A 23,294-nucleotide genomic window follows, 5' to 3' on the forward strand; every position below is an offset into this window, starting at 1 on the left:
AAAAGTGAGGATAATTTCTTTTATCTGCAAGCCAGATGCAATCATCAAAAAGCCATATGGGTCCAGAGCCATAGGTTCCCGACCCCTGATATAAACCAATATGTATGTATTGCATTGTAATTTGGACAGCCACCCTCTATTCAAGCTCATATAACCCCAGATGCATTTAATTTAGGAATGAACTCTTTTTTTTCTGATGAAAGAAGGGAGTGTAAGGTTTTTGTATTTTATGTTTATGTGGTCCTAGAACTCAATATTCTCTCGGTCCTCCAATTTGAGTGAAAATGACAAAAACCCTGGCACTGGAGTGGACACATTTTTGCACACTGTCTGGCAGTGAATGAGTTAATATTTATTTTTGAAATGTGAGATGTTGACTTGAATGAATCATTTATTTTCATACTCTTCTTATATGTGGTGTGCTTGAGATCACTACGATATCCAACAAACGCATAACGATATCCTTCTGTGACCATCATGATATCTTCCGTATCTAACTAAAATCCTTAACTTGGTTCTACTTCAAGATAATTTCTCAAAAAGAGCAGAATCAATGTTTTTTTTTCTATCAATAACATCACATCGACCATATCCTGAAGATGCAAAGCAGGCCCAAACCAAGTTTCACTTTGATCATGTTCTCGTGGTGAGGACACATGTTCAGTAGTTGTAAAGTGTTCGCTGTAGTGCAAAATCATACTCTGTTAATACAAAATACATGTTTTTAATTTGTTCATCATTGTAAATATGCAAAACAAACCAATGGCAATTATTCACATAAAACCAATATTTTGTTGGATATAAATCTTAACATCATATACATACCATTTACACAATGTACTTGTGTCGCCGTAACTTCCTGATGAATATTCAATCAAAGATGTCCACAACTGTATGGCACCATGTATTTGGTCCTCTCGCACTTCTCACCTAGATTATCTTGACTGTACTATTTAGGCATTAAATCTCATTATATATACATGATATACACGGTTTCTTAAATATGTCATTGTCACCTGCGTTCTATTTACAATATAAAATCCTTAATCTGTATTTTGAAACGGTTACTATGGGCATTGAGATAATTATGGGTGAAACTGCTTTCAAAGCTACACATGGTTTGAAGCCCCGCTAACTTGGAAAATATTACCCGTGGTATTTTTTCAAGAAGCAGAAAAGTAAAATTAGACAGGTAGACATTCATCTTGTATGAACATTTACGATTGAACTTAAAAAAAATAAATCTCCACATTGATAACTGAGAAGTCCTTCAAAAATATATTTGCTGTTGTTGCACGGAAAGTAATAGTAATTCACAGATACTATTCACAAACTGGTTGGCGAGGATTCTTGGTCAGGATTAAATTGTCAATGCACAGTATCTTCTCATCTTATCTTGACAAATATTAACTGTGGAGGGGGGACAAGGAAATAGTAGAGCAGAAACTGGGGCGGAGTTGGAGAAGGCTTGGTGATTTGATTCTTCTGGTTCCAAAGCTAAACAAGTTACGCTAACATGAGCAGGTGTTTTTTATGTGTTGTGTTTACTCCTTGGAATACATTTGAGAGGAGGCAGAGGGTGGCAAGGAAATAAATGAAAGCTCTGTAGTGTAGTGGAGATTGCGGCATGTAGTACCGCAGTGACCGAAGCTAAGGCGTAGCAAGGGTAGGCTAACATTAGCATGTGGTTTTTATTTGTTGTCATTCCTGTGTTTACTTCTTGGAATACAACTGAGAGCAGGCTGAGGTGGCAAAGAAATTAAAGCTCTGTAGTGTAGTGGAGTTTGCGGTATGTAGTACCCCAGCGACTGAAGCTAAGGCATAGCAAGGGTAGGCTAACATTAACATGTCTGTTTAATTTAGTCATGCCAAGGTTTACAGTTTAAACGATAAAACCTGATCACGGTTCGTGCTGTAGTCATGTTGGCTGGAATGATGGTTGTACGCACAACACAGACCGGTAAATCCTATATCATCTTTAGTTTTGATTTACATCCGTCCAGATTTATTTCACACACTTGTTTAAGTGTATCTATTGCCAAAAAGAAAGATGCTATAAAGAAAAACGACGATCGGTTTTTGGATTCCGCTCCCCAAAATTGGTTAAAACCAGCTGTTAGAGCTAACTTGACAGGAAATGCGCTGCCCATTTATTATCCCAACTATTGTATTTAGAATCTGCGTCGAGATAAGCGTCACGATCTGTCGTCCGGTTTTCCACAAATGGCGAAGGATAAACACTCAAATCATAGAAGGAAAATATGAAGAAAATACTATAGGCTAGTTTAAATGAGGAAAAGAAGATTTTATCATCTGTTCCCTACGTGACATCATTGCTATTCTGTAGGGCTTAAAAGCAGTTTGTAGTCGGCTTTTATATCATTGTCAACATTGGAAAAGCTTTTGTGTGGATGACTTTTGGAGCAAAATAAACTTTGCGTGTTAAGGAATGTACTGCGTGAACGTCTCCACCTGGAGTCCCCTCATTCCTGAATGCCATCAATGCAAAATAACACCCACGCAGTGGCGTCCTTTTACTCGACCGTCTACGAAAAAAACACACCAAAAAAAACGCAGTGTTCTCTCGGCTGATGGGATTTCCCGCTTGACGGCGTCACAATCGCCTCCTCTTCCTTCAAATCTTCTGGCACGTGTGCAATCTGGATTTGGATGACGAGGTGGCATCTTTCCACACTTTACACGAAAGGCCCTTGGCGCAGTCGCAGCGTTGAAAGATCTCCAGACTGTGCGAGCCTTTTTTCCTTTGCTTGCTGCACACCTCACCCAGTCGCAGCACCGGCTTACAGATTTTGGTCCAGAAATGGCGAGCGCAGCAGTAGCCGTCAGAACAGTCGGATGTACGCAAGCACGGGTCGCCCTCGTGTCCTAAACGAAAAATATGAGATTGTGTTCATACTGTGCGTATTATAAAAAAACTAATACTAAAAATTATGTTAATTTCATTTTTCACTGTATCTCCATCGTTTTTTTTGCCCTTTTTCAGTCTCATAAGTGGGTTTCACCTGTCATTTTGTAAAGACCTGATCCAAGCACGTTTTCTTTTGCCTGCTTTTCACAATACTTCAAAAATCCATCCATCCATTTTCCATCCTGGATATTCCTCATTCGGGTCGCGTGGGGGTGCTGGAGCCTATCCCAGCTATCTTCGGGCACGAGGCAGAGGACACCCTGAATTGGTTGCCAGCCAATCGTGAAAGGTCAGTGCTGTTGGGTGGATGCAGCAGAAAGGTGCATCAGCGCAGAGCGCCGATGTGTATGTGCATCTGTTGCGGCTTGGAATTGAAGCGGATTTACAGTACGTGGGACAGGAAATGTGAGACAATTTTTTCGTCAATGGGTTCTACAGCTTGGTGTTTGCTTTCGATATTTAGCTTGTAGCAGATGTGCATTTTCCCACCATTACGTCTCTGTTCCACTGGTGAAGAGGACACTTTGATTGTCTCCTCTTTCATCTAAAACTCCTGAATGCAAAAAATAGGTGTCGAAAGTGCTTCAAGGACAACCGACGTCACTTTTTTGTTTTTTAACTGACATCAGAAAAACGTTTTATAGCATCTAAAATACCCAAAACACGCAGTATGATATTTTTAGTCAAATGCAAAACACCAATAAAAATGACTTAGTGTCCAAAATCTGCAAAAAATTGAGCTGCGAATTGGGCATTTTCAGAAAATCCCGCCCCCAGTTTGTGACGTCACGCTAAGACGTCTTGCATTGTTGAGAATCAAAACAATGGCTTCAGATTCAGAGAATATGCTTTCTTGTTACACCTCCAGTTATGAATATGATTCAAATAGTTTTGAAGTGGAAAGCATACATGTTTGCAATCGATTAAAGAATTTATTCCATGCCTATTTTGAGGCAACATTGGGGAGAAACGATCACCGGAAAAGAGACACAAAATGGCGACCTCCTGTGGCCACCTCTGTTTCCACAGGCTGATAAATTTCTTATATGGAGCTTGGACACGCTCTTCTGGCGGCTTTTGGGTGCAACACAAGGTTTTCAGACCAAACAATACAACAAAATACATTGACGTGATGGAAGGACTGCTGCAATATGTCTTTTTTCGGTCAGGGGGCGTTCCTTTAGTGATGTCACGTACGGACTCGTCACCAACTCAAAAAAAAGACTTCCTGAATATTCAGCGCAAGTCTTAAAACGCAAAATATAGCTATATGCGGTGACATCTTTGTAAAATACGCTCAGTAGAAATCATTTGAAGCCATTTTACAAATTATGGACACAACTTGTCCGGAGACGTCGGTTGTCCTTTATGGTTCAATGACTGTCTTTTGTGTTGTGTCACATCATTTGTTATTTAGTATTTTTTGGGGTATTTTTGACTTCAAGATGGCACCGCGAGAGTGGCTGCCTTTACAGCAGCTCTTGTATTTTGTTTTTCAATTTCTTCCTTTCCTTTCCTCTTACTTTCATCACTTTGCTGCTGTGAAATGTAAATGTTTCCACTGCGAGACTAATAAAGGCCAATCATATCCATATCGTAGTTAGCGATCGTCTGATGGGCAACTTTTTTTCTGGGTGATTCACATTTACGTAAAGCTGTCGGAATATCTCATGGTCCGAATGACAAGGACACTCCATCTTATTTTTCTCCACACATAGACACTTACATAAGATCCCTTTTTGCCAATGGCATGCCAGGATGATGCTCAGTACCAGCCAATGGCAGAGCAGCTAGAAGTATGTTGCGTTCAGGAAACTCTGACCTATGCGTTGCAGTTTTGTATCATGTAATTTATTTCGTAATTTGAGGCTTTTGAAGCATTTCATAACTTGAAAATTTCGGATGAAAAGACATTTGTAAGTAGAGGTACCCCTGTATTAGTTTCCTCTTTGCGAGTGAAATACACACTCGATAGGGTTTGAAGATGGAGATTCAATTTGCTTTGTGATGTGATTCCTTTCATCTCCTCTTTAGCACGTAAAATGCATAATCTGTCAGGATTAAATCTGGACATTGTTGAGATGATTGTAATAGTTCATTTTTGTCAGGGTGTCAAAATTAAATTCACTAATTCTTCCCGTGAATGCTACACTATTGCATGTGATCCTGACAAGCAAGTGTTTGATTTTAGCGGCGTGTGCCTCATTGCCCAAGGTTTTTGTTGACTGGTCCATAGAAATGTCATCAAGTGTGAGTGAGTGATTACGAGATGACTCAGTAGAAGCGCAACCTGTCCGGTTTTATTCATTCCGCAAATTCCACTCATACTTCGACAATGTCAAACTGTTTTGCGAGCTGATGGATGTTTTTCTTTTTTTGTTAGTTTTTAATTACACAATTTAAAAAAGGCCTCATTTCTGACATTGCAGCATGCAAAATTATTTTAACAATTTACAAGCTGGAATCAGAATTGTTCTGATTGTTCTAGTTTTTTTACTAGCATTGACAACCAGGCTAGTATTCGAGATCATTTAAAGGCCAACCGACGCCTCCGGACAAGTTGTGTCCATAATTTGTAAAATCACTTCAAATGATTTCTACTGAGCGTATTTTACAAGTATTCCACAGGTACGGGTGGTTGCGGGTACGCAAATTATACTTTGGGAGTAAATATGAGGAGCAAGAAGGGTTGTCAACAATGTTTGAGGCTTTGCTTGGCAGCAGAAAGGTAACATAAGCCGTCATCATACTGCTTTCTTTTCACACATTCTAAAAATATCATGTCACTGTTTTGACAAGAATGATTTTGCCACTCGAATAAGAATTTGGATATTATTGTGACTGTGTCACGTAAATTATTTGCTTGTTTTGTGGGCGCAGCTCATTTTCAAAGCTCCTTTCGGAAGCACAATGAATGGTTAAAATGCCAACTTCTCAGGAGGGGATCACCCTCGTAAGGAGTCACTGGAACCAAAATGTGAGAAATTTCAAGGGTATCGCTTTACCTTTAAGAGAATGCTTGGCTTGGGTTTTCCCGGCACTTTTTCTCCAACTGTGATCTTTGGCGGAGAGCTTGTAGTGTTCATCCAAGGCAGAGATGTGAGGCGAGATTACGCTCTCAGAGATCGCCGTGCAAATATCTGAAAAAATTGCCAAAATGAGGAGTTTAGCATTCCGCAAACTGCAATCATGAAAGGACAACAACAAAATAAAGGGGTAAAGTAAAATTACGGCATGGCTCAAGTTTATGCAAATTTAGCATTCGCATGTCAATGGGATTTCAAATTGGATTGGATTGGATTGGATTGGATATGCCTTTATTCGTCTCACAGTGGAGAAATTTACATTTCACAGCAGCAAGGTGATGAAAGGAATGAAAGTAGAAAAACAAAATACATGAGCTGCTGGAAAGGCAGCCACTCTCGCGGCGTGTCTTGAAGTCAAAAGAACAAAAAAAAAACCTAAATAACAAATAATATGACAGCATAGAGACAATATGACAAAACAAAGACACAGAGAGACATTCATTCTTCAGGACTTGCTGTACCTTTTTGTGATGACATGAAGCAGTTCTGGATGAAAAAGGAGAGGATCAAAGCGAATTGACTTCAGTATTAATTGTAGCAGTGGTTTCAAAAAAGATTTGTTTGTGTTAATGATATGATATAAGTAATTTTTTTAGACGCGTGTCTAATTTGGCTGTAAACTCCAAGTGGAGTGTCATTAAATCGATTAAAGCAGTCGATGCTAATATTGCGTTAGCATGTCAATGGGATTTTACATTGACTTTAGCATTACTTGTAGCAATGAATAAAAAAATAATGCATCTTTTGTGTTAATCATACAATCTACACAATGTTTAGATGGGTGTTTAGTTTGGCGATAAAATTCAACTGGGGTGTCATTAAACTGATCAAAGCAGTTGATGCTAATTTAGCATTAGCCTGTCAATGGCATTTCAAATTGACTTTAGCATTAGTTGTAACCGTGGTTTAAAAAAAGAAGCATTTTTTGTGTTAATTATAAGATCTGAGTAATTTTTTAGACGTGTGTTTAATTTGGCTGTAAACTACAAGTGGACTGTCATTAAACTGATTAAAACAGTTGAAGCTAATTTCACGTTAGCATGTCAATGGGATTTCACATTGTCTTCAGCATTAGTTATAGCAATGGTTTAAAAAAAGAAGCATGTTTTGTGTTAATTATACGATCTGAGTTATTTTTTAGAGGTGTGTTTAGTGTGGCTATAAACACTAAATGGAGTGTCATTACACTAACTAAAGCAGTGGATGCTAATTTCGCGTTAACATATCAATGGGATTTCACATTGACTTTAGCATTAACTTAAGCAATGGTTTAAAAAAACAAAGCATGTTTTGTGTTTAATTATCCAATACGAGTAATATTTTTGTCTGTGTTTAATGTGGCTGTAAGCTCCAAATGAGCTTAAAGCCAAAAACACGATCACGGGAAACCCCCAAAATTGATACCACGATAAAAATGTTCATAAACAGCGCAGCGCTAGTCTGACTTACAGTTGTGGCAGCGGTTGCCAGGGCAACACATGGCATCCCGATGGCAGCGCTTCTTCCTTCTGCGGCAAGCGAGGCAGCGCGAGGGAGCCTGATGGGGGCTGTGACAGTAACTTCCCACACTGCACTCTTTGTCATTGCTGCACGGATACACCTGCTGAGGAAACGATTTACTTTCAACGATTGAATAAAAAATTTCCCCATTGTGGAACTATTTAAAGGACAACTGACGCCACCGGACAAGTTGTGTCCATAATTTGTAAAATCACTTGAAATGACTTCTACTGAGCTTATTTTACAAAGATTCCACGCCATATAGCTATATTTTACATTTTAAGACTCGTGTTGAATATTCAGGAAGTCTTGTTTTCGAGTTGATGATGATGCCTGACATGACGTTACGTCTGGAACGCCCCTGACTGAGAAAGCGACACACAATGCATTTTGGGTACGTTGTTTGGTCTGAAAACGTCACGTTGATCTGTGTTGATGGCGAAATTAAAAGGAAAACACATAAATACCGCAATGGTGAATCGTTGTGTGTTGCACCAAGACTACTATTTGATTCTAGTTGACAAAAATTCCCAGTAGACAAATCAGCCCATTTCCAACGGAGCTTGGGCACCAACTTGTGCATTTTCTGGAACGGTACATTGCAGTCCTGGCGGCTCGAATTGATACGCAAGTACTTCTTTAATCGATTGCAAACGGGGGGTCGAATCATATTCATAAGTGGATGAGTAACAAGAAAGCATCTTCTCAGAATCTAAAGCCATTGTTTTGATTCTCGAGATTCTGAAAAATAATAAATAATAATGAGCGGTGCAAAACAAAAAGGCCCCTCCTCAGAAAATCGACTAATTTCTTTCATGTCATAATGTGACATTTCTTATAAATGTTTCACTTCTCTTTTAATTGTGTTCTCTTTCTCTCGACCAATTTACATGAATTAAAATGAAAAATCTTACAACTTTTTTTTTGTGTCTCTAAAAACGTCAAGTTTTAGATTCTATCCTTTCTAACTTTTTCTTATTAATTGCTCCCATTTTGGCCCACTTGACATCTTGGAAGCACCGACATTTTTCTCACCGTCCTTTTTGTTATTTTTACGCGCGCCACACAATTGCCGCGATTACATTTCCAAAATCAACTCTTTCTCCAAGCGTTTGGAGACTTAATGAGCCCTGCAGACGTACCTCGAGGGTAATTACCCCCGCTAATCATCCGCCTTCAGAGTCCATTTAGTCTTATTTGCGTGGTTCGTTCGAAGCTCGCTTTTGTTTTTACAGACATTTGTCTCTTATTGTGCTAACGTTTACGTCTGTGTTGTTTTTGTCTGCTTTCCTGTCCTTGTGAACCCTTGGGAAAAAATATCAAGGGGAAAAAAAAGATTTGAAATTTTTGCCGTTTTTAAAGAGCCCCTATTGGCTGATTCATGCATTCTTTGGGGGGAAGGCGGGGCATAATTTTGTAATTCCACACTTTTAAACGATTGCGACTATCCCAATAAACAAATGTGATATAGTGCGCCTTAAACACACAAAACACAAAATAGCATGGGTGCACCCCATTTCGAAACCGTTCCGAGTTTGAGGCTTTCATTGCATGTGGCATCTTGATGTAATTCCATACATGTGTAAAGGGTTGTTGCTGTGGGACTCGGGGCGCTTGAGGCAGAGCAGTTGGACACGAAGCATGTCACAAATCAAATTTAGAGAAGTGAATTACTGTGCCCAAGACATGACTAACGGTAGCGTCCATCTCCATATTCAGATTGGTCAAGCGTTTCCGCAGCTGCAACATCTTTATATCGTAGTCCGATGCGTAGTGATGGGGAGAAAAAAAATACTTTGTTCATGTGCTTTTTTTTTGTTGTGTTTTGTCTTGCACTGACAGCGTCTTGCTTTTACTTCCTCCATTTGAAAACAGATGAGGACTTCTTACTTTTTTAAAATGAGTTTATTGCCTTTCTCATCTCCGTAAGGTTCATAATGTGACTGTTATCTCACGGTGTCGATACAGCTAAATTAGCAGCCAGCTAGCAACAAGATTAATAACATGCGGTGAGTGCTAGCTTTTGTATGAGGCTAAAAGCCACCAGATTGTCAAGTTATCTCGCAGCGCCTTTAAAGCTAAGTAAGCAGCAAGCTAGCAACAAGATTAATAACATGCGGAGAGTGCTAGCTTTTGTGCTAGGCTAAAAGCTACCAGATTGTCAAGTTATCTCGCAGTGCCTTTGAAGCTAAGTAAGCAGCAAGCTAGCAAAGCGATTAATAACATGCGGCATATGCTAGCTTTTGTGCTAGGCTAAAAGCTACCAGATTGAAGCGTCACAAAATGATTCTATTTGTGTTTTCAGTCCTCGGTATAAGTCAGCCATCGTTAGCAAAGCCGGGGGGATTCATTCTGATCTTACAAAAGTCAGGTTGATGGAAGCTAGCTGTTTGTTTTAAAGAATATAACAACACGTGACATTCAACATGTGAGCTAGTTGCCACTGATATGACTTTTTTCATTTCATTATTCTTTTTTATATGACATGATATTCAAAGAACATATTTGGCTGTCATATTGGACAGTGACCTCTCGAGGATCCAGCGTGGCTCACCACATGCTAATTATGATCATCATGATAAATAAACATGGGAACAAATGGAAGAATTTTCAACGGGGGGTCGACACGACACCGCATGGTTCAATCAATCTCTCTGTTATGATGGAAGTCGTTGATTTAATGTGGGACGCTAAACACATGGAGGCAATGATAAAAGGGGAAAAAGGAAGGGGATTAAATTGAGCCTTCATCCATCACTGAGGTCAGGAGAGCTAGCCTAGTATGGCCTCGATACTGCTAAACATATTGTTGTTTAGTCTCAGAGCGCCAAGCATTTGGCGTTGTTTTTTAGTTTGGTTCTTTGGAGTAGAACAATATGTGTGGTTATTTTCTCATTCATAACATAAGACTCCAAATTAAAAGAAAACTTTTCAACCAATTCCATAAATGATCAGAACCACCACTCCCTCGATGGTTTCCTGTCATACTGAAATGTTTTGTCTTGGCACTTTTTAACAGTGGTTTCGACGTGAAATAAAAAGAAAGGCAATGAAATACAACAATGAGTTGTTCAGGAACCAAAAGCACTCAATGAAAAGCTTATTGGATGAATAATCCTTAAATAACTACCAACAGCGACAAATAACAAATAGCATTGTTAAATGAATCATGAAATGACTCAAAATGCCATTAAAAAGTCATAAGTTATCAATTGTTAGAGGCCTAGAAATAAAAAAGTCACAAGAATGCCGCCAAATGAAAAACATCAATTTATTTTAATAGATATAACACGCCATCACTCAGAATGCTATTAAATAAAATAGCATAATTCATAACTCATTCCGATTAAATCATTGAAATGCAGGTAAAAACAATTCAAATTACATAGTGATGATGTAAAAAGTATTTAATGAACAAAAAATGTTATTGTGATTCGAAGAACTCATTAATTGACAGCAAATAATATTGTATGGATAATATCAAGTCAAATGAAATAAACAAATCATGAAATAATTAAAATGCCATCATATCTGATTAATTAATAAAATGTCATTGTTTGCTTAACAACAGTGTTGAATAATTACAATGTCGACTATAAAATAGAAAGAGAAATAAACGTATAGAATAAATATAAATACTTGATTAAAAATTATATATAATTAAATTTTAATTTAATTATAAAAGGCAGTTTATGATTTATTTTTATTTTGTCATTAGGCGTCCTGTATAATAAATTGGTCCTGAGTTTATGATGAAAACAATGTCCAGTCAAATTATTTCATATATAAATATAATGTTGTTGTTATCCATTGGATTTTATTATATCATCATTTGATGATTGATTTCTACATTTGTAGCACTTGAGTTCAATTAATCATTTTTTTATTGAATTTTCAATGCCTTTTTGTTTACTTCTGACACCAATAACACTCCAAACCGCCCCACCATTTCATGATATTAATTCCAATGTGTCATTTTGAATTGTACGACCGATGGGTGTCTTCACCACTCCAGTAACAAATGACAAATGCTAATGCTAACGAGACAATGCATTATAAAACAACCACAGTCATTCAGGGAATTTGGCTCAAATTCAATTTAGCGCAAGTGAAAAATAATCCAGTCCCGGCCGCGAAATAAAATTAATTCGGAAACGACAAATTCCACATGGCAATGAAGAAAGTTTTTTTCCTTAACACCACAACAGGCTGCTTAAAATTGACGTTTGCCCGCTGCAAACACTTTCTGAAAACGCAAAGTGACAATCTTACAGTGGCCCTTTTCGCTGACATTTCTCCATTTAAAGGACAACCGACACTCCCGGACAAGTTGTGTCCATAATTTGTAAAATCCCTTCAAATGACTTCTACTGAGCGCATTTTACAAAAATTCCACCGCATATAGCTATATTTGACATTTTAATACTCGCACAGAATATTCAGCAAGTTTTGTTTTCGAGTTGATGACGATGCCTGACGTGACGTCACGTGTGGAACGCCCCTGACCGAGAAAGCGACACACAACACATTTTGGGTACTTTGTTTGGTCTGAAAACATCGTGTTGATGGCGATTAGAAGGAAAAACACATAAATAACGCGATGGCGAATCGTTGTGTGTCGCACCAATACTACCAATTGCGTTAACACTATGAAAGTGGACACAAATTCTCAGCAGACAAATCAGCCCATTTCCAACGGAGCTTGTGCGTCATCTTGTGCATTTTCTAGGAGCTACATTGGAGTTCAGACGGCTCGAATCGATACGGAAGGACTTCTTTAATCGATTGCAAACATTTATGCCTTCCTCTTCAGAACTATTTGAATCATATTCATAACGGGATGAGTAAGAAGAAAGCATCTTTTCCGAATCTGAACTCTCTGAAGCCATTGTTTTGATTCTCATCCAGGCGTGACGTCATGAACAAGGGGGCGGGACCTTCTGAAACTCGTTATTTCCGAGGTCATTTTGAAGCAGTTTTGGGACACTTTAGATTCATTTTTATTGTGTTTTGCATTTTACTAAAAATATATAAATATGTTTTGGGTATTTTAGATGCTATAAAACGTTTTTCTGATGCCAGTTAGGACACAAAAAAATGGTGTCGGTTGTCCTTTAAAGCACTAAAAACAGGCTGTGATGAAAAATGGCCGCACGTGTGACTTGTTTGCCACATCATCTCAACACATGACCATAAAACACATAACCCAGGATGTGACAATATCCGAGACATATGTAACCCAACAATCCTGTCAGAAATGTCATCGTAAGTTTTAAGTCAACACCTGGCATGAATGGGCTGCTTGCTCACTTCTGGCCTAAGCTATCTGCGCAAACGTCAATTGACGAGTTATGTTGTGAACATGCAAATTTCCCCACTGTGGGACTATTAAAGGCTCTCTGATTCGGATGCATACATACTGGGCACACACGACCTCGAAGTACAAATACTTCATACTTTTGTCGGTTCCTCAAAAAAGGAAATATTTTGAATACACGGATAATGTTCTTATCAGCTAGCTAAAATTAAGAATGGGTCGTTCTGAAGGCTTGGCTGTAAAACTAAAAATGTATATCATGCTACTGTGATAGAAATACCATTGCATTTTACCACTCGCCCCCACAAAAAAAACAAATAACAAAAACACCTAATTTAACAAGAATATTGTCACATATGTCCCGAGGAAAACTGAAACGGATTAATACCAAAATGAAAATGGCCTACAAAAACGGCACTGTGTAAATAAAACATTTCACCAAAGGCATTGACGCACCAGCATTCCTTGCTGGGTCCACAAGTCATATTCGCTCCAAATATCTTTCTGGTGGTGCCAAATATTTTTTCCCCATTCATTTACGCTCGACAGCTGCCGATTTGTTTAATTGATGTTCACATGGCTGTGTGGCTTCCAATCAGTTTTGTACTTGAGAATCGCAAATGGTCGTGGCGATTACTAAAATGTCCAAATCCTTTCCGATATGAATATGAAGACAAATAGACACCTCCCAGCTGTAAATAATACAGTAATACCTTGGCTTACGAACTTAATTGGTTCCCAGACAGAGTGTGTAAGGCGAAAAGTATGTATCCCAAAAATTAATTTCCCACAGGAAACCACTAAAATGAGAATAATCCGTTCCTAGGTCCCCATAAAACATATTTTTCTACTTTCTAATTTTCTAAGCCTTAAAACTACACAAAATATACCTCATGTTACGTATAATAAATATGCTATGATATTATAATTAAAGAAATAAACTGTACTATATAATAAAGTCGTTTTATTTACCTTCCTGATGGTCGTTGATGGCTTGATGGAATGGAGTGGCCGGTTTCATCACCATTAAACACTTGATGAGGAACATAGGCTTCTTTCACCATCTTGAGGAATGATCCCTTGTAGGTGCTTTCTCTGTGATAATTTTATCTAGTTCCTCATCAATTGTCTTCTGTTACCTGGGTTGATAGCTTTTTGCATCAAGTGTACAGATGGCTTGTGCGGGTTGTTTGTGGAGCCAGATTGATGGGATATTTTAACCTTGCAGTCTATGCTCTGTCTTTGAACTATCAAAGTTGAAACTCTTTCACTGTCGTCTGCCTGTCTCTTTAATGTGTAAACCACCTCCCCTCACTGCTGCGTTCTTGACCAATCACGTGGCTTTAACCGAAGACTGGGGGAGGGGAATAGAGGACAAAAAAAGTCGGCAGCCATTTTATTTTTTCCAAGTACGAAAAAAGTTCATATGCCAAGGTAAAGCTTGTATGCCAAGGTAAAATTTTCATGAATTTAACGTTCGTAAACCGAAATGCTTGTAAGCCAAGGGGTTAGTAAACCGAGGTATCACTGTACTTCATACTCTGTATGTTTTATTTGCCTTTCAAGCTCACATCTACGTCAGAAGTGGAAGAGGAAAAAAACGGGCCTCGCCTCTTCCATCACGTCCAAGTCTTTGAAATGTGGTGAGTCAAGCCATCCCGTACGCCCTCCCCCATCCCCTCTTTCCATCTGATTACCTCACCTTATCTGCCGGTATTTTAAAACGCCTCATTCGCTACTTCTGAGGGACGTGTGGCTTTAATGCGGATGCGTCTCGTCTCTGTTGTCGCTCCCCCCACTCCCCCACTTTTTTGTTCCTCCACAAATAAAAAGCCTTAGATGATCCCGAGTAGGAAGTCGCACACCCTCCCCCTTCCCTCATCAACTATGTTACTCCACGGCCAACCCCGGCATGTCGGCCTAGGCGATAAGGATGGAGACAGACGCAGCGCCATGAGGGAACCCCCCCCCCCCCCAAAAAAAACCTCTTTGCCTTATCCTGCAGGGTCAACAATCTTTAAAAAGAAGCGTTGTGGAACCCTTATTTACAAGCAAAACACAGTTCCGCTGTACAGCTCATGCCAATGGAACTCTGTATCAAGGAAAAAAAGAAAGAATTTCAACATTGATTTGCGGTAGAGTGATTTAAAGTTTGATAGCGGCAATAAAATCCGGAGGGCTCCATCCGGATAATACGGGAACGATTACTCACACAGGATTTGTTCTTTTTTGTGTTATTTTTACAGATATTGTGGTTTTTCGAGATGTTGAGTCATTCCAAACAGCCATCAGATCTGACAATATATTATGAAATAATCTTCACTTTTACCAACATGCAAGATGTGCACGAGCAACAGAGGTATTGCAAAAAAAAATACTTTGAAACAGTGCATTGGTTGTCATTTTAAGGATTTGATGGCGGCGCTTTCTGGGATATTTTTGCAGGGTGGTGAATTATGGACTTGACCATCTTAACTTTTTATTGTGCTTGATCCCTAAATAAACAAACAAACCAATAAATAAAAAAATGAATAAATAGCTGAATAAATGCTGAATAAATAAATGGGTTTAGGGGTTCGATGCAAATAAATAAATAAAAAAGACCTAATAAATCTACAAACAAATAAACAAATAAATAAACATATCAATACATTTCTATAAATCAATAAAATCAACACATGTCCATAAATAAATAAATAAATCCCCCAAAAAAAAAAATACAGTGATACCTCAGCATACGGAATTAATTGGTTCCCAGAAATTGCTTGTAAGGCGAAAAGTGTGTCTTCTAAACATTAATTTCCGATAGGAAACCATTAAAAATGAGAATAATACATTCCCCATAAAACACAATTTTCTACTAAATAAGCCTTTAAACTACACAATATACCTTATTTTATGTATAATAAAATAAGTGCTTTTGTATTGTAATGAAAGAAATAAACTGAACTGTATAAAAAAGTCGTTTTATTTACCTTTGTGATGGTCGTTGATGTAGTTGCTGTCATGATCTGGTTGGCGACCAACGGGTGGCGCTGTCGGCCCAGCCTGCTGCCTCGCAGGTGCTGGTCGTTCCCAGTCAGTGACACTCAAAAGGACTCCCGCCACGACCATTCGCTGTTGGGTCATTGTTGAATGCTGCTGAATGCTTTGTATGCAATTGTATGCTGTGCATGTGTTGGTTGAACCTTGGCGGACTTTTACTCTTGGTTTTCTTTTGATACTTTGTATTTTTCTGGTCAAATGATTTTAACGTTTTAGATTGTGTTCCTGTTGACTTTATTTTAATACCATTTGTCAAACACAACCTCCTGCTCCCTCCTGCCTGCTTTTGGGATCCACAACTGCCATCACCACCTTGCAAACCGTGACAGTTGCCTCTTGATGATATCCGAGTGAAGTTGCTGTGCTTTCCCTGTGATGATACCCTCACCCACACTGTCCCCTGCTTGCTACTTTTCGTTAATCCAAATCAACAGAGGTTTCTCAACCTCTTCGATTGCCTGAAACTGTTCCTTAGACAACACAGACACACCCTTAGCCAAACGTAGCACTGGTCGACTTAGCATACTGGTACTAGGATGCTAAGTCACACAAACGCACACCTCGTTCGTGTTTTTCGATGATCTCCTTCTTCTGCTCGACCGTAATTTTCTTTTGTGTCCTCTTCGGTTTAACACCAGCCTGTGATGGGGTCGATCGCAAAAAAGCATAAGTATCCACTCAATAGCAAACCACGTATGCCACGGTGGCGCTGTTCGGCCATGTGGTTTGGTGTTCTTCCGCCGAAAACTAGTCCGCCAGCCATTGTGGCGCTCCGTGTGTTTCCCGAAAACTAGTTCATATGCCAAGATTATATTTTCGCGAATTTAATGTTTGTAATGCGAAAAGTTTGTTAGCTAAAGTGGTCGTAAGCCGAGGTATCACTGTACCACAAATAAATAAATTGGTATGAGTTTTCACAGTGTCCCGGCCACAGTTCACGTGTACGCATTTTCATGCGACTTTGCAAAACAATCGCTAGCGCCTCACAAAAAAACTAAACACGAGTGAGAAAAAAGGAGCACGGCCGCTTGGATTGTCCTGTTTTGCACTTCACGTTGTTTACGCCACTGAGAGTCACCCGCGCAACACATGTGTGACATAAACAAGAATAATAATATGGTCTGCGAGGCACATTCAATTCTGCCCTAGCAACAAGTGACAATTGACGTACGCCAGAATAGGAATCCTACTTGATTAAAAGGAAAAGATAAAAAGTGATCCCTCTGTCTGTGCGCAAGTGCTATATACCAGCGGATGACAAAATAATTGCTCGCAGAGGTCTCTCAGAGTCAAATAAAATGCACCTCATCGAGTAAATAGACTGTTAAGAAGAAAGAAAACAGCAGATACTGTATCAAATAAACCGAGGATGAATCAGTCCCTCGGCAGTCGAAGGCCAACTCTGGCGTCCTATATCGGTTCGCGCACGTCTGTGAACTTTGGGCAACATCCTGACTTGTTACTCTTACAAACAGTGTTTTCAAATCACTGTGGGTCTCCTCTGTCATTAACAGGTCCAATTACGACGAATGAGGTCGCCGCAGGAGGCCCCCCTAATAGGTTAGGGCCGCCTGGGGGGGGGGGGGGGGGGGGTGGTTGGGCGGCACCCGAGGGAGCGCCTGACTGGAAAGGCCACCGGACGGGAGGCCGACTGCGGCGCTAACAAGCTGCCACACCTCCGCTAGACTTTCTCAGCTCATTAAGAACGTTTAACAGGCGGTTCGGGAGGAGAAGTGGCTTGGGTGGGGAGTTTTTTTTAAATAATAATAATAATAATAATAATAATATGCCCTGGGATTGACTGCCAACCAATTCAGGGTGTCTTCCGCCTCGTGCCCGAAGACAGCTGGGATAGGCTCCAGCACCCCCCGCAACCCTAATGAGGAATAAGCGGTATGGAAAATGGATGGATGGATGCATAATAATAATAATAATAGTAATAGTAATAATAATAATACATTTCATTTATAAGCGCCTTTCAAAACTCTCAAGGTCACCCACAGTTTTTTTTCTGTGGGTGAGCAGCGGCAGCTACATGCGGCAGCGTTCACTCAACCCAAAATAACTAAAATAAATAGAAAGCTGGCAAGCTAATAGCTAGCCAATAGATAGATAGATAGATAGATAGATAGATAGATAGATAGATAGATAGATAGATAGATAGATAGATAGATAGATAGATAGATAGATAGATAGATAGATAGATAGTATAGATTGCCAGCTAGATTTAGCTAATAGATAGCTAGCTAGCGAGCTAATAGACAGAAAATAGATAGCACATAGATAGCTAGGTAGGTATTTTTTCCTTCAAAGTGGAATCCATCGCAGATCGCAAATAATGTTAGGCTCACACCGTGACCAAGTGCTACCCATCAATCAAAGATGGGTTCTGTTTGAGGGGATCGGTGTAATCATCCATCATCCAGCCATTATTCCAGACGCTTATCTTCACGGGGGCGAAGGGGGTTTAGGGGTTGGTTGCTGGAGCTTTAACAGCCAATAGACCATCAACCATTTACTCTCAGTTGTTGATTCAAGGAAGACTGTAAAAAAAAGGCTTTCTTGTTCTTGAAAAGATGCCTTCACTCTGAAACTAAAATTGTGTATGTTGAGTTTAGCAACAATTGGATTGGATTAGCCTTTATTAGTCTAGCAGTGCAGAAATGTACATTTCACAGTAGCAAAGTGATGAAACTAAGGAGAAAGGAAGGGAAGAAGTAGAAAAACAAAATACAGGACCTGCTGTAAAGGCAGCCACTCTCGTGGCGCCGTCTTGAAGTCAAAACAACAAAACACAACACAAAAGATACAGACAGCCAATTCAATCCTAAACACTTTCTGCACCCTCTTTATTGTATGAAGCAGTTCTAGATGAAAGAGGAGATGATCAAAGCATCCTTTTCACCAGTGGATCAGGGACGTCATGGTGAAATGTGCACGTCTGCTACAAGCTAAATGTTGAAAGCAAACACCAAGCTCGAGCAACCATTGATGAAAAGAGACTATCACATCTCCTGTCCCATGTAAATCCGCTTCAATTCCAAGCCGCGACAGTTCCAAACAAGAATCGGCGCTCTGCGCTCATGCCCCTTTCTTCTCATCGCAGGCTCCAGGCGCAAAGAAAATTTAAATCGAAGAGAAGAATGCTCTGGAATCGTTCATCCTTGTCATTATTTTTAAATTAGTTATTTTATGGTCGCGGTCATGTCACGGTCTCTGCCTCTTTCGATCTTGGTCTTGTCTTGGTTTTTGTGAGTTATGGTCTCAAGCAAGTCTTGGCTAATGTGGTCTTGAGCACAACACAACTTTTATGCGTCTTTGATGTTCATAAGAACATGTGTGTCATTTTTGTTCAATGCTAAATTTTCTGGCCCGGTTATGAAAATCAATTTCAACTTCATTTAGGCCAAACGCTGTCTTTGAAGTTTACAAAAAATAAATAAAGAAAGAAGTGGATTTCATTGCAGACTTGAAAAAAACAGATGAGGACGCGGACGCTTTCCAATGCCTTTAAGATCTGTTGAATAAATGGCAACGGTGCGTACGCCAGGTGAAAACACTTTTAACCTTCTGATTTATATTCCGCTTGTAAACGGCCTCACTGTTTCTGGATGCAGAGGTCCAGTCAAAAGTTATACACTCGACGCCACATAATGTGGCAGAGGCCGCAGCTTTACAAGTGTGGAAAACCTCTTGGCACGCATGGACACACACACACACTTAGTGTTGTGTATGCGTCTTTATAAAAGCGTGCCATGAATGCCATTACAGGCATAACTTGAACATGCTTTTGTTTTACTGCCTGTAAGACTGGTGGTCTACGCACACGCCCGCGTGTGCGCGCTGCTCACACGTATGGCTTCCCATATTATCAAAGTGGCCGAGGTGCAAGCAGCCGTTCAAATTTGCGGTCTGGCTGCCTTGGGCTTGAGGTTTTTCGCCTCAGTGTTCGCATCATCGCTGGCTCGGGGCAAGATGTCAGCACGCTCAGCGCTTTTGCACGCCGCCAGCTGCCACTGAAACATGTCACAAGGGCCCATAGTGAAAAGGAAAAAGAGCTGAAAAAAAGGGGTGAGGCCTGAGAAGTCCTTACAAAAAGGACAAAGTTAAAGTTCAACTCCATGCTGTTTATCATATTTTGAACTGAAGTTCTGTGACGTATGCTCAGCGTTTATTGTATTTTTAATTTGTATTGGGTTAAAAAATATGAAGAATTATCGCAAGAGGGTAGTATTTTTTAGAATTAGGACAGGCATCTGTGAGGACTACTCTTGTGACAGGTGGAGGGCTTCTTCATGGCTGAGTGATGTCCTGTAAATTCAACATATTTTTGTTGCTATGCTAATTGAGTTTGACTTCTGAAGACTGTCATGTGTATTAGTATTATATATATGTATATATAAACATACGCAACGTTTGCATACGTTATTTTATTCCATTTTAACGTCATGTGGTTAGCATTTCATGCTTATGCTAATGCCTAGTCATTGTCACATTAATTTAGTGGGTATTTTCCACATATTGCCCTTCCTGAAAGATATTGTAGTGGTGAACAGTCAACTCATCTGTTTATTGACTTTTTTTAGGTAAACTGCCATTTGTATCATTCATTTTTTTTACTTTCCATCACTTTCTTTTCCATTCCTCTTCATCAAATATGCCACTTTCACATTAAAATAGCAAGAATAGAGTAATAAATGAGGCTGTTTGTAAAATGATCCCCAACTCTCTAATGGTTAGAATCCCCTAATCCTGGTAAGGATCACGTGAATGACACTAAAAGCCCAGACAAGCATGTTGGGGTTCACTGGTCACCCCTCCGCCCCCAGTGGTCACTGTTTTCCCCAACATTTGTATTGCCGGTAATGATTTACTGTGGAGGTGCGCAGTGGCGTCACGTCAGAAACGCAATTAAAAGTTTATGAGTGAGAGTGTGGTGTGGGTGGAGGGGAGGGGGGGGGGGGGTTTGCATAGTAAATAGGCGTGTACAAAAAGAAGCTTTGTTTTAAATGGTATACTGCTCACTTTCCTTTCAAGATCGTCACGCTTACTAGATTTGGAAGTGCTTTGGTCGTACGATGTATTTGGAAAGCAACTCAAATGTTGCCTTTGTAGACGGCTCCACCCCCCCCCCCCCCCCCCACAAAAAAAACGAGACGGTGCAGAGCAAATGCACGGAATGCAGCATACAAGGTCATATGACGAACACATCAGCTGTACTCAACGTTAAGCTGTTTTAAGTAGTTAGTAACAGTCAATTGTGAAAGTAAGGCGGGACAATGAGCTATAACTACATGCTGCTTCACAGGCAAAAGTTAACATTTTGAAACATCTTCAATTTTGAACAAAACTGCCAGCGTGACGTTTCCTGAACGTTTATGTTCTTTTTGCATGAATGAATATTAGAAACATTCCATACAGTCAGATTTTTTTTTCTTCAGATTGCGACGGCTTTTTCTTTTTTTTCTGCATCAAAAGCTAATTTAATATTGAGTTTCTATTTTGGGAGAATAAAAGGCAAAACATTAATTACTTATTTTTTGGGGAAATGTAATGTTATGAAAGTTGAATTATGGGCAAATGGTTGTCATATCTAACCTTTTTATTGATTTTTTTTCGCAAATGCTATTTTCAAGACAAAAGAAATTTTATTTTCACATTTAAAAATGCACATTTTAATGAACATTTAATAATAATAATAATAATAATAATAATAATAATAATAATAATAATAATACATTTCATTTATAAGCGCCTTTCAGAACTCTCAAGGTCACTTTAAAGTCACAGGATACGTTTTTATGTGGGTGAGCAGTGTTTTGTCAGTTGTTTTTTTTATTTTTAAGTGGTGGGTGGATTATAATCTTAAATTATAAAAAAAGGGGATGTGGACGCTGCATTAAGTTAAAACTTCTCGATAGAAAAAATATTTTATCTTAAAGCTGATGCAAAATCGACTGAACACGTGCACGATCCAATAACAGATTAATATGAAACGCGTTGATGCGGAGCGCCCCTATGTATCCCCCGGGACATCACCTGATGGTGTTTGCAAATATCAGGTACACTCGCACAGCAACACGTCTTTAAGAAAAAAATAGCATCCTCAATATGAAGTATGAAAGTGAAGTTGCAAACTACCTGCGCAAAGATGTTGAACTTCTTGACGCTGCCTGCGTACGCGGCCGCCGAGCGATTGACTGCAATCTCGGGCGCTCGATCGTCAGCTGCCGCGCCGCCCGCCAGAACCGGCCTGATGGAATTAGGTTTGGGACGACCTTCCGGCGCATGGCACCTCGCGGCCGAGGCGAAGAGGAGCAACAGGAGCCAGCGTTTATTCCAAGGGCGCACTGTCAGTGTCATCCTTGCGCGCGTAAGCGAAGATAATCAAGCCACGGGGTCGCACCGCCAAATTAAGACCACCCCTCGAGTGGCTTTTCTGCCAAAAGGAAGTCAAGTCAAAGTGAGGGAAAAAATGTCGATGGGGTTCAAGCCAGGTTGGTCTGGTGGTTGTCTCAATCTGCGTTGTGGACGGAGTGAGTGTGAAGGCATGCTTGGTGATCGTCTCTTTATAGCATTAATGAGACATCTTCCCCCGCCTCCCCCTCCCCCTATCCTCGCTCGCACACACACGCGGACGCACAATGGTTGAAAGTGATACTTGTGTGTGCGCGCTTTGCCGTCTGGAGCCACGCCGGCACCAGCAGCCCCGCTGGGAACAAACTATTAAAAAAATCATCCACTGTGTATTTTAACTGAGTCCTTGACTCTTTTATATTTCGTGCCGCGCAGGAAATGGAAAAATCGGGGTTAAACTCCTGCTATAAAAAGTTTGTGTGTGTGTGTAAGGATCATTTCGTTCCTCTTAATGGATTGTATTTTAAGTGGCGTTTAAAAGGATGTCTGCTGGAAAAGCTACTTGAAATGTAAAACACTCGCAATGGAGAATATTGTGACCATCTTTGACTGTGTTCAATTCAAGATTTTTTTTGAGGAAGGGTAGGGGATTGTTGAAGGAAGAAATTGCGCAGAGCAGACGCATGGTATATCATATATGATTCTTAAATCATTCATTGCCATTCCCGAATTTATTCGAGAATTGAAAAGAATGACGTGGGGCGCCATTGCCGAAATTGTTCAGGTTTTGTTTTTTCTTGGGGCGGGGTGCAAACAAAGCGTAGGTTAGACCTCTGGCAATGTTTTCCTCTCCCACGAGGGGGCAGCATTTGCATTTTGTACAGCCGCCCCCATTTTCATTGTTGATAACCCCAGACCCATATAATTTAGAAATTAACTCTTTTTGTTCTGATGAAAGAAGAGAGTCTAAGGTGTCTTATGCCGTATTGAATGTTTATGTAGCCCTAAAACTCAATTATTATTTCGGTCCTGCAATTTGAGTGAAAATGACAAAAACCCT

At 39.8% G+C, this 23,294-nt stretch overlaps 1 protein-coding gene across 2 annotated transcripts; it reads right to left on the reverse strand.

Annotated features, from left to right (window-relative positions):
• Window positions 1–22,428, reverse strand: dkk2 (dickkopf WNT signaling pathway inhibitor 2). Of its 2 annotated transcripts, none has more exons than XM_089007023.1 (4): window positions 22,019–22,428; window positions 7,465–7,615; window positions 5,935–6,069; window positions 1–2,886 (listed from the first exon to the last, which is right to left on the reverse strand). In XM_089007023.1, the coding sequence occupies exons 1-4, from the start codon at window positions 22,238–22,240 to the stop codon at window positions 2,636–2,638; spliced, it is 759 nt and encodes a 252-aa protein (XP_088863149.1). In that variant the 5' UTR covers window positions 22,241–22,428; the 3' UTR covers window positions 1–2,635. The 2 variants fall into 2 exon arrangements, with proteins under 2 accessions (XP_088863149.1, XP_088863148.1); XM_089007022.1 differs by having other exon boundaries at window positions 7,465–7,618.
• Window positions 22,429–23,294: the final 866 nt, after the last annotated feature.

This window comes from Hippocampus bargibanti, linkage group LG10, assembly GCF_051943395.1.
Source record: "Hippocampus bargibanti isolate YZ-2025 linkage group LG10, ASM5194339v1, whole genome shotgun sequence".
Classification (NCBI taxonomy): Eukaryota; Metazoa; Chordata; class Actinopteri; order Syngnathiformes; family Syngnathidae; genus Hippocampus; species Hippocampus bargibanti.

Bases quoted from the DNA above. Each gene is read 5' to 3' on its own strand.
- dkk2 (XM_089007022.1), bottom strand. From the start codon at position 22,240: ATGACACTGACAGTGCGCCCTTGGAATAAACGCTGGCTCCTGTTGCTC. The intron at 7,619-22,018 runs GTAGTTTGCAAC...TCGTTTCCTCAG, and splicing joins AGTTCAACATCTTTGCGCAG to CAGGTGTATCCGTGCAGCAA. The intron at 2,887-5,934 runs GTAAAGCGATAC...TTTTTCGTTTAG, and splicing joins AGCCAAGCATTCTCTTAAAG to GACACGAGGGCGACCCGTGC.